Source organism: Nymphaea colorata, chromosome 7 (assembly GCF_008831285.2).
Source record: "Nymphaea colorata isolate Beijing-Zhang1983 chromosome 7, ASM883128v2, whole genome shotgun sequence".
NCBI lineage: Eukaryota > Viridiplantae > Streptophyta > Magnoliopsida > Nymphaeales > Nymphaeaceae > Nymphaea > Nymphaea colorata.
In genome coordinates this window covers 2,410,104-2,422,536 of record NC_045144.1, presented here as the reverse complement: position 1 = coordinate 2,422,536, position 12,433 = coordinate 2,410,104, and the positions used below count along the sequence as shown (strand labels likewise).

The window sequence follows — 12,433 nt, the reverse complement described above, 5'->3', positions numbered from 1 at the left end:
GAATGAACATACTATTTAATGTCCTTTGCATACTAAAAGCAAAAAGGCATTTTTGATTTCAAAATGAGATGGGAAAGGTAGATGATAAACAAGTCTATTTGATTAGGCTTTAGCTACAACATCCATTGATCGACAAAAGAAAATCATATGTGAGAAAGAGTGATTGCCGTGGGTTGTGAATGGGGTGTACCTAGGATGCACAGTGGTGGATGACCCACACTTATGTTGCACAACTACAAATGAGAGCTTCCAATTAGCAGGTCACTAAGTAAGCATTGCATCCATCACCAGACTCTTAGACAAGTATTGGGAAATCATCTACCGTTGAGTCAAATATGCAGTCGATGAGATCCTCTTCATCAGCAATCAAGCTCTTGATTTGCTGAACCTTCCTACCGACACTATGTGGATAGAGCTCTATACCTCTTCGGGAGTCATATCTCCTATCCTGAGAAATTGATATTGTCCCACAATCACTAGCTCAGAACACAACAGAAATTGCCAAAAGTTGGAAATAGCTGCTGACGATGTGGAGGCACCATCTCTCCTCATGGTTATTACTAAGAATTTCAACTAGAAGAAGAAAAGCCTGGTGAAAATGGAGGTGCTAGTGACAATGCAAGAGGAACGAGGAGTGATGAACACAACATGATGCACACGAGATAGAGTTTCGATAGGAGTAATGGAGTTGAGAAGAGGCAGATTGGTAGTACTGGCATCCTTTATGTCGAGAGGTGACCACTACCGAAAAAAGAAATGGCAGATAAGAAAGAGGGAGAGGAGAGAGTATGGGGTTGGCTACTGATTAGGGATTAGTAGGGGGTTTCTCAGTGGATAAAACTGTGAACAAAGAGAGAGAGAGAGAGAGAGAGAGAGAGAGAGAGAGAGAGAGAGAGAGAGAGAGAGCAATAGTTTGTCAAATAATAAATTGGATAATGTAGGAATAGGCTACGAATTGTTACTGGGGCCATTCCTACATTGCTCATTTGCTGTTATGATGCCATGCATCGATGATAGCTATGAACCACCTTTCTTCAATGCAAGCAATCTCCTTAATAGAACTTTGCAAGAGTCCACCCATCCTCTCATACAAATCATCATTAAGGTGCTGAACTAAAATATTGTCCACCCATTTGTTGAATCAAAATTTCACTCTATCCCCCTTGCTAGCTTTCCAAACAATTCTAGATTCAATATGACTCCACCCCCATCCCAAGCTCCTCTAACTCCAAACCCCCCTTCCAAGGCTTTTTAAGAGTCCATAGACTCTTAGTTAGGCCAATGTGACTCATATGGAACCACATTGCCAACAAGCTATTATTTATGTCACTTTTAAATACTGTAAATAAATACTGTAAAGAAATGGTTTGGTTTGACAACAACCACATGGAACCACATTGCCAACAAGTCCATAATTTATGTCACTTTTAAATACTGTAAATAAATCTCTAGTCTACCTTCCAGCTTTGGTGGATAATGTGGTCATAGCAAAATACAGAGCAATGTTTCTTGTAGCAGGTCATAAATGTTGTTTTGTTTATCATCAAGCATGCTTATGAGATATTCTATGATTTCGGTACCGTTTAAGGAAAATTTTACCAAAATGTCATCATGCTGTCTTGTTGGAACATCAACATAAATATGGAAAATCTTTACCTACCACCATAAACGACAACAATGTAAGATGAATTTAGAAGAAACTAAACTGAAGGTTTTTTTTTTTTTCATTTTCAATGGCAAGCCTTCCAATTGAACAATTTTTGTATAAGGAGGGACCATCCTTTACTTGTATAATCAATGGCAAGCCTTCCAATTGAACAATTTTTGTATAAGGAGGGACCATCCTTTACTTGTATAAACTCATCCTTGACATGATCGAGTATTCATGCAATTTGAGAAATGATGGACCGTGGGGGTAAAGGCATTTAAGGAGTTGATCAAAATATAGTGAAATTCAAAAAATCGTTTTGTAAAAATAAGAAAAGACATCTCTACCCATGTCAACACTTGAACATTATACTTGGGTCGAATATTGACTATGCTTTCATGATTGTCAATTAATCCATCATGTTGTCAAACCAAACCATTTCTGCTGAATCAAAAGAAGTGAAATTTGATTCATGATTTGATTTGAATATCATTGACAACATCCAACAGGGCATTTGTGTTTTTTATTCATATCCAAACAACTTCTGAAAAGGTTTCATAAAAAAGCTGAAAAAAATTGCAAACTGGACAACTGTCATTGTATCTATGTACATGTGTATATAACTTCAAATTTCAAAGGGCTACAAGTTGATCAGAAACACAACCAATACACAAAATGCTTTTTATACATACATCTGATGCTATTTGTAACTGGCCCCAGTTGCATGCTTTGGTGTCATCGTACATGATCCATATGTGACATCCATGGACCCCATAAGACAAAAAGAAGAAATTTTCATGCTTGGCAGGCCTATCAGTCAAAACTATGTGTTCCGTCCTTGTTATGTGGCAAGTTGTTTTAAACTGTTTTCTTCTCTTACTATGCCCGTAATCCACATGTCAAATCAAATGTTTGTTGATGAGGCCTGTGCTTCCTTCATCTGGTGCTAAAATATTTCACAGTGCTCTCTAGGAGAGTTTGGTTGTTTCCAATGATGTCCTTGACTTTGTTTCCATGCTTATATATCTTGAACACTGGTAGTGAGCCGACACATTCAGTCATAGCTAGCGAAGGGCTTTCCTCTATGTCCACCTATAACAACAAGAAGGTAGGTTAGAAGGTGTGTGCGTGCCCACACACACACACACAACACACACACACGCACACACACACACACACACACACACACACACACACACACACACACACACACACAGAGAGAGAGAGAGAGAGAGAGAGAGATTAGATTCTTGATGATCAGTTCATGAGATTATAAAAAATAACAACCTTATGAATTTATTCTTTTTGCAAGTGATTGACAAATATTTACAAACATGAATGTGGAAGCTTTTTTTTAAAAAAAAAAAAATTTCTAGCAAAATTGCCTTTCCCAAACACACAAAAAATGCTAGTTTAGCTAGTCCTCAATCTAACTTAAACTTTGTCATTGGATTATATTAGAGAATGTCAGTGGTTTCAGTTATAATCTGGTATTTTACTTGAATCTGGATTCAAGTAGTTGGATTTAGTAAAACAATGCAAAATCAAGATAGTATATACAGTTTGTTCCTAACAAATACTAGATGTCCGACTTTCATAGACATCCAAATCTGATTACATTTAAGGCCCAAATTTTGGTCTTTTGTTGTCTATGTTTGAGTCAAGTATGATTGGAAACTAAACTCAGCAATCTGCAATATCCAAATGATCATATACAGTATTGGTAGCCATCTCTGATTCAAACGTCTCCGATTCAAATATGGTTCATTGGCGTCCCTAAACCAAGAAGAAAAGAAACAGTGCCAACGACAACAAACCTTGAGAAAATGAATTGATGGATATTTCTTAGAGAGCTGTACGGCAAACGGCATGATCTGGTTGCATGGCTCACTTGATTTTGTGCAAAAGAGTACCACACACATATCTACAAAACAAGGATGATAGAAAAGAAAAATTTAGTTCTCATCATAAGGAAAACGTTTTATGATGTCAAAGAACCCAAAGGGAACCAACCATGGAACCTCAGAAAACACCAGGCTTAAATGATTTATTCAAATTTATCAGCAAATCAAATGCAGGGTGATTCAAGCTGCTTAACTAAAACAACCAAGCTTTTATTAGGAACCACAAATAAAGGTTCACTTTCCTTCTAGTATTTATTCAAATATGAAACCTGATGGCCTTTTTCTGCAAAATTGCTCGTATTTCCATATATATATATATATATATATGCATGTGTGTGTGTGTGCAACTCTTAGTTCATTACACTTGCATTTGTCAAAGATAAGATCTAGGCCTGAGATTGGCCAGTGTTCTAAGGACCAAAGAAGATTTGCTACCATATTCAATGTAGTTTGATGAAGAGATTGGTACTTGTTTCAACCATGAGACGATGAGGATATGAATTACTACTGGATGACCTGATCGTCTCTAGTTTGGGGAATGAGTTGATTAGCAGGAATGGTCAAAGGCCAGATCGTTTTATTCAATGACTCAACAATTCATGCCTTAATTTTAGAACAGTTCATATACAATCATAAAGTAACTCAAATTTCAAAAATGTGCATCAGGATATCCCTCTTTCTCTCTCTCACATTTGAATAAGAATAATCTCCAATTCCCTAGTTTTTGGAAAAAACTAATAGTTAGTTATAAATTTTCTATATTTTCATTATAATTATTTTTTTCAAATGATCTTTTCTTGCCCTTTTTGCTGACAAAACCTCAAGAAAAATAACAAAAAAAAAAAGCATCCAGTACTGAAATTTTATGCAATAATGATGATCTTATGTGGAAAACTTTGTATCGTATCTGAATCTGATTTTTAAATTCACATCTGAATCTGAATTTTAAACCGAATTTAAATGACATTACGTTATGTTAAGAACCAACTTTTAAAGTGTATGGACATCGGATGTAGGACATTTATTTAAAGCTAAATCTGACCCAAGATCGACGGGGTTATACATACCAGGGGATCTCACAAACTGCTTGAATAGGTCCATGCTTGTAATAGAAGGGAGATCCATGTCCTGCGCGCTGTCATCTCTAAGGTCCTTCCCTTCTAATTGCCTCTTGAGCTGCAGCCGGGCGTTGGCCAACTTTTGCAGCATCTCGGCGTCGTCCGGCATCCGCTGCAGCAAGGCTTCGTAGTCTTGAATTGCAACCTCCCAACGTCCCAACTGTGTTTCCATACATCGAGAACATTAATTCCATTTCTAGCATGATATCTCATCTAGATTGAACAAATCTTCTTGCTTTTTATGTAACCCAAATCTTCTAAGCAAAGCTAAAGCTGGTTACGTGCACATCCCAGTGAGTGCATAACGACTAAAATGCCTCCATTAAAGGACTTTTAAAACGATGAAATGAGAATTACAAAAATATTAAAATGAAAAAAATATATTCACCTTAAAAAATAAAATATAAAATACCCTTATTTCCCTTCTTTCTTTGTTGTGTGCATATTTGTATGTGCACACACACTATGTGAGATGGATTCTACAAGACTCTGAGCAGTGTCAACAATCTAAAAGAAGATGCTAAAACACTTGTCAGAAATCTAATTCTAAAAGAAGATGGGTGACGATTCCTTTTTGGATTTGGTTCGACATTCAAACTGAATCCAGACCGTTTTATAACTAGGAGATATCCTTTTTTTTTTTTTTTTTATTTCTCCAAGGGAAATAACTGGGACCTACTTTTGAAAACTGAAATCGGATCCCACTAGCCTAAGATCCAAAATTTATGCAATCATGTCAGATTTTTATTTGGACTTCAGTTGGATATCAGACTCAGATTCAAATTCAGCTATGTGATTGGGCATTAAATTTGACCCCGGTAAGTAATTGGATTGGAATCTCTTCACCATATCTGACTAAAAATATACAAGACATGTTTATTTATGTAGCTGGTGTAAGGCTTTAGGCAAATTAACCATTGTTGCAAATCAAGGGCAAGAAAGCAAGTTACCTTGGCACTGCAGTCTGCCCTTCTAAGGCGTGCTTTGCAATAGTTAGGGCGTAGTTTGAGAGAGGCATTGCAGTCCTCAATGGCCTTTTCCCATTGCCCCAGCTTGTACTTGCAGGCGGCTCTGTTGCACAAGAGGGTGGCGTTCATGGGCTCATGCTCCAGCCCTTCGCTGTAAGCGGCACAAGCCTCGCCGAACTTCGACGCCTTGAACAGCTCGTTCCCATCTGACCGAGCCGCAGCCACGGCTCGAGCCCTCTCTAGTACTGAGCCCACTTCCTTGTTGCTTGGGTCCAGGTTAGCAGCGTGCTGTGCTACTGAAACCGCAGTCTCGAACCTAATTCACATTAACCGAAATTGCAATGGCCATATCAGGGACCAGATGAACTTCAACCTGTACATCAGCAAGTGGGTGTGTGGCATGTGTCCATATATATGTGCTACTTTTACCGTTTTAAAGACAAATTATATTTGATACCGTTTCTTTTTGCTTACCCGCTAGAAAAGTATTCTCAATTAGAGAGAGATAGAGAGCGTGTGTGTGTGTTTATGTATACCTTCAATGCTGATTCTTTTACGTTTTTGCTTTGTGTATATATTTATAACTATAGATACCGTAATTGACTGAAAATGTGCTCCCTAAGCAATGACAATTATATATATATATAAGAATTCTATATTGCTATGTGGCATAAGTTGCTGGTTAAAACTTAAAAGTTCAATCACTAAAGAGAGAGAGAGAGAGAGCCACTCCTATTTATCTTAAAAGGAGACCAAAATCTGTCTTGCGACAAGGGACAAGGTGTAATAATCAAACACGCCCCAAGTTAGACATATAGAAGACGTGCTAGTCATACTAAAATGTATCAAGGATGATGCAGTGGCACTAGTGCAGTCAAGCATCTTGGGGCACTAATTCAATAACTTTGATGGTTTTAAAGGCACATATATATATAAACAATCAAACAAATCTAATTATTAAGATAAAAAATTACAAAATTCAAACAGAAATAATTATATGTTCAGGATACTGGCAAAGGTAAGTCGACAACTTATCCATCCTCCGTGTTCTACACGGGAAATTTTACTCGTTGTCCATTTCACTGATTGTCATTCAGAATCGTATTCATTACCTTTGCTATATTTTTTTCCAATTCAGTATTCATGAAACTTAAATGCGCAAATAAAATTGGATTCAACGCTCTTCCATCGAATGAAAAATGGATCAGATCCACCCTTTTCATTGATTACATTCTAAACATATTTCTTGATTTTAGTGAAATGGGCCAATTACAAGAAAAATGATATTTTTTGTGGGTTGACATATTTTAAGGGGGTTGATGCAATCAAAGGGATGGTACAGCAGGTTAAGGGGCGGAAACAGTACGCTGGATTACAATTAAAGATTGACGTTCATGAAAAATCAACTTGAGTTATTTTAATCATTGATTTATTCTTTTCATCTTTATTGGCAGTTGCTAATTAGGTTACAGTTGAGATTCTTCTTGATTGTGTACCAAGAAACGTCATGGTTGATGCATGATCGAAATGTTTTTTTTTATCGTTGACTTCAATTGCTGTGCACCTTTTGGAATTGACAAATAATGCAATTTGGCCAAATGATTCATTTTAAGGAAAAAATTGTTCTTGAAATTAAAAAAGAGAGGGAGTTAAGCATTTTTTTTTAACAATTGGAAGCCACTTTTGGTAGAAACGTGGTCCGTAATAAAAATATCTATAGAGTTCTACTTATGCATCATATTTTCGTCTTTCTTTTGAAGCTTTTATCATTGGATTTGAGAGAAAAGTTATCTGCTTATGAAAAATGGTTGAAAAGTATTGATATATCATATATAGTCATTAATTGATACCAAATAAAAGCGGATTTAGGTGCTGCCCAGCTACAGGTGCACGATCTAGGGTTTCTTAAAATTTCTTTTTAATGGACCATATTTAAATAAGTTAGAAAAAAAACGATCGTGAGGGTTGGATGACTAGATAAATCTAATACGGGACATATATGTTAGAGACTGATCATGATGTGCCATAGAAGAGATGAATGCAGCTGTAATAACCAAATCTTGAAATACCTTCTAGAAAAATGATTGAAGAAATATGTTAATTTTTTGAAAATTAGCTTGACGGTGACCTATATATATATATATATATATATATATATATCAATTTTTTTTGCTGTTACTACTTACCTTGAAATGCTTATTCTTTGTAGTTAGCGTCCGTGCGTGTGTGTGTGTGTATTATGCTTAGAAGGTGAATGCTCATGAAATAATATAATAATCAAAGGAATGCCCAGTCAAGAGTAGATAGAAGGAATACTTGGGTCACAGTGTTTCGGTTTGTAAGATATAGAATATTATAAATGCAAGTGTGGCATTAAACTTTTACTGTTAATTACGACGTGTTAGAAGTTAATGTTTGAAGAAAAAGCTTCAGATGACGATTTTCAACAAACACACTATTCTCAAATCATATGTTCCATCATCATATATTCCATCGCATTCAAGAAGAGAGTTAAGATATAGATCTACCTCATGGCATGTAAGAACGCTTAGAACTTTAACTGAATTGCATAATTTTTTGTATTTTCATTCATTCTTTATAAGAACGACATCTGTTATTAACTTAGTCAGAAAAAGTTACGTTCCATATGAAGACTCAGTATTAAAATAATATTTAATTTTAATGTAACGAGTCTTACCTGCCGGAGGCCATGTCTACCTGTGCCCTGACCAGAAGGAAGTAGGCATTGCTTGCGGCCCCAAATAGCTTCGTGGTCGCCTCGACCTCAAACTGAGGGCCACTGCTCAGCACATTGTCTGCCTCCTCATGCCTTTGCAGCCTCATTAGTGCCTCTGCTTCTGATGCAAACAACTGCATGTAAATCAAGACGACAACAAACGCTGTAAATTCTAAACAGAACACGGACTACAACAATTACTTAATTATAAACATGTAATACCAACAACAATAATTAAGAAACCTAACATCCTCCTCTTTCATGGAAAACCATCCGTTTATCAATTGCATTTGGGTCTTCACTAACAAAGCTGATTCAATGATTTGAAATAAATCAAGTGTAGTAATCAGTAATACTATTTTCGGACGTCATTTAGTTAACTACGTTTACCATGCATGGGTGAAAATGTCTACACCGACTCGTCCAGCAATGCGTGCAGCCGAAATGTCGGCGATAATTTGCACCAACATTTTGTTCGCCGACATCCGGAGAAAACGTTGGTAAAAGTTTCACCGACGTTTGCTCCACCTTTACCGATGTTTTTCAGCAATATTAATTTTTTGCATGATTCAATTGTCACAAAATGGTAATGTGCTTAATCTGTATCTATACCACCAACCTAATCATTCCAACAGCAATGGAAAACCAGCTTTAATTTTAGAATTATCGGCAAATCTTTACTATGTTTTTTAGAACTAGTCAGAAAGTTAGGTGCGTTTTTTGGACTCTGTGAAGGGCAAAATGGTACTTAACTGGGCCGATAAAGAATTGAAAGAACGTAGGTCAGCAAATATGAAAGGTCGCCGTATTGATTTTGACAAACCTCACAAATGTATTTTCTAAAAAAATATATATATTTAGAATAACATAAATGATGTCACGGTCGTGGGTAAACAATGACAGAATGGAAGGGAGAGGAAGAAGAAGAACAAAGAAATTAAATACTCACGTATGGAGCAGCATCAGCACCAGCAGAAATGGCCGACGCAGCTTCGGTCAGCAAGGTGTGGTAGTCTCTCAGCTTCCTCGCGTCGGTGCACCTTGCTAGGCGTGCCTGCACCGCTTGTGCTTGATGTTTCTCTGCTTCTTTTGATTCGGCACCTGCTTGTGCGTGGTGGCTTAGCGACTTATCCATTATGCCAAGCCTGCAAATGCCGATGAGATGAGAGGGTGTTTGATAGCTTAGAATTTTAGATAAAGAGGATCCTTTCTTTGTGGGACTCACGGTATAAACAAACATTAGATTTTACTACTACGTGAAAAAGGGGATTTGAGATCGTCAATTTATTGCTTGAAGTTGGTTTAGAGAAGGATCTTACTTCAAATATATGGATATGAGATTCCCAACAATCTCAAATCACCTGGATCGGACCTCATATCTGAGGCTATCAAAACGCCTCCTTGGTTAAAATAAGAGCTATAAAGAATTTAGATCCTAATTAGGCTTTTACTTGACATTTAAATATAACTCTCCAACCATTAGCCAATTTCTGACCCTTAGCGGGGTTAGGGAAAGACTTCAGCTTGCTTTCATTCGAGCAGTGGGATTTCTTAGTGTTCAACCAAACCATGAGCCAAGCGTTGATTGTGGCTCAGTTATTGCATGCGATAAATTCAGTTGCACTGCAATGGCACAACATGGTGAAATGTGAAATGACCAAAATACCCTAGACAGAGAGCTCTTACGAAGACAAAAGATGAAAAATAAAATCTCTAAAATGTCCCCACTTCTCTTTGGTGTATGCATATATATGCGTACACTTGGGTGGTGCATGCAATTAGGTCTACCATATGGCGCAAGCTGACAAAACCAAACCCGAACTAACAGCATCTCAAATCTGATTATGGGATTGTAAATTAGTTTTTTGTGTTTAATTTGCTCGAAAGAAATTCGTCTGCGATCGGTTCCAATCACGATACCTGAAATAAAGGGTGGCTAAGCGAAGGTGGGCTCTGGCATATGTAGGCTCGAGCCTAATGGCTTCCTTGCATTCCGAAACCGCATCAAGCAATCGGCCCAACCCAGTAAGCGCAGCACTCTTGTTGCTGTGGTAGGAAGCGCGATTCGGATCGAGAAAGATGGCCTGATCATAATAGGCCAACGCTTGAGCAAACCTGCCATTCTTGTACTCCTCATTCCCTGCTTCCTTCAGTTCCTCAGGGTTAAGCCTCTTGGACAAGGCCTTGCTCAGCATTGCGCCACCTTTACCAGTACCATCTGCAGTAGTCTTGGGATCCTCATGATCGTTGCTACTGTTATTGTTTTTGTTCGTGTTTCTGGTCGCTACGATATTGCCATAACCATATTTCTTCTGTAGATCGGAGGAGACGGCTTCTGCTGCTGCAGCAGCGGCGGCATAGGCGACGGGGTTGGCCTTAGGCGGAGTCTGTGCTCTCTGATCTTTGTTGGTGCTGGTTGCAACGTAACGGTGCTTGTCCGGGGCACTGTAGGTGGGCGTGGTTGCTTGCCTAATGTTGCCAAGGTGGCCGAGAACCATGACTTTGCTGGACGCTCTCACCAACGTGCTGCATCCATGGCAGGCCTGTTCATTGGCCGCACGCTTCACCTGGACTATTGCATTGGATTGAGAGCTGGGAGACATGGCACCACCACCTTGTGTAAGGAAGGAGGCTTCATCCGAACCCATTTTTCTACGTCTGCTGCCGCCATTTCCGCTTCCTCTGCCTCTTGCCCCGATGCTGCTGCCGGCCAGCGAGTCACGCTTCCTCCAGAACCGGCGCTTTCCGAAGACTTTGCTGAAGATGCTGCACCCGTGCCGGCTCTTCTCCGCCCGCTCGAAGGCCGGCGATGTTCTCGTCTCCGTGACGTTCATTTTGTCCTCTCCCCTCCAACACGGTATAATGATCACGTGCAGAAGAAAGTGGTGAAAATTAATTGAAAGGTTGGTATATATGGGTCTCTTACAGAAGCTCTAGGAAGCATATCATTCGATTCAGAAGATCCTACAGTAGGGGAGATCAACAAAGAGAGATATATAGAACAGATGGAAAAGATGATCAATCAACGACCAACTTATACAGGACTCAGAAAATTTCTATCAAGACTTCGATGGTGGTATCTCTAGAATCTCTAGATGGGCACACATATGTCACAGGGAGCGCAGGCAACAACGAAGCGGTAGAATCAAATGAGAACTAAAGTAACAGAGAAAAATGTTGATCTCTTGAAGCAGACGACATACAATGAGGAGCTGAGGACACAAAGCGCAGGAGGGGAGTTTTACTCTTTTCTTCGAATTTGGAAGAAGAACAGCACCAACCCCACCCCCTGCAGTGCCTTCAATCAGACCCTCTGCATTCCACGATCCCCAGAATAAGACGGAAAAAGAAGGAAAGGAAAGAAAATACTTTCGTGTACAAAGGCAACGCCTCTCTCTCTCTCTCTGTTTGTGTGGCGTTGGCTTGGGAATGGGTAGAAGTGGTCAAAGTTAAGAAGTGGGGTGGGTGGACAGTTGTGGCTGATTTAGATGCTGGCGTTTGTACAGCTATGGGATGAGAAAGGATGACGGGGAAGGAAAGGATGTCAAGAAAAGAAGGCCCGCTGAGTTTAAGGTGGGCACGTAAAATTAGAGCCACCCACTTATTGGGTTGGCAGCTAAACAAATCCAGTTTGCCGACTTTGATGCCTCAACGCTTCTCCCTCTCCTCTCTTTAGTATGCGCATGCAAGCACACGAACAAAGTGAGACCTCCCACCAAAAAAAGCTCATCACTAAAACGTGTTTGGGTGGTGTAATATAAGGCACTAATTGTCTCTTCACATCTCGTTACATGTATAACAGACGAATAATAAATGGACTCATGCTATGAATAGGAAAGTTTAATGATTAAGAGGATTGGTGAATTGAATCGGAATTGGAATCGTTTGTGAATCGGATTGACTAAGATATGTATTCTAATTTAAAAAATCAAGTGAAATAAAAGTTTAAAAAATAATAGAAAAGTTCAAGTGACATCGAAACAAGTGATCAAGTAATGTTCAATTAATGAATTTATTTCTCTTCCAATCAAATTACTGACAACCTTGAGAAGAAATTC

At 38.6% G+C, this 12,433-nt stretch overlaps 1 protein-coding gene across 1 annotated transcript; it reads right to left on the bottom strand.

The window, feature by feature from the left end:
• Positions 1 to 2,218: 2,218 nt before the first annotated feature.
• LOC116257259 (inactive TPR repeat-containing thioredoxin TTL3-like) lies at positions 2,219 to 11,808 on the bottom strand. Its single transcript, XM_031633867.2, has 7 exons — positions 10,296 to 11,808; positions 9,325 to 9,520; positions 8,337 to 8,509; positions 5,621 to 5,954; positions 4,620 to 4,830; positions 3,466 to 3,572; positions 2,219 to 2,740 (listed from the first exon to the last, which is right to left on the bottom strand). The coding sequence occupies exons 1-7, from the start codon at positions 11,207 to 11,209 to the stop codon at positions 2,585 to 2,587; spliced, it is 2,091 nt and encodes a 696-aa protein (XP_031489727.1). The 5' UTR covers positions 11,210 to 11,808; the 3' UTR covers positions 2,219 to 2,584.
• Between the last annotated feature and the right edge of the window lie 625 nt (positions 11,809 to 12,433).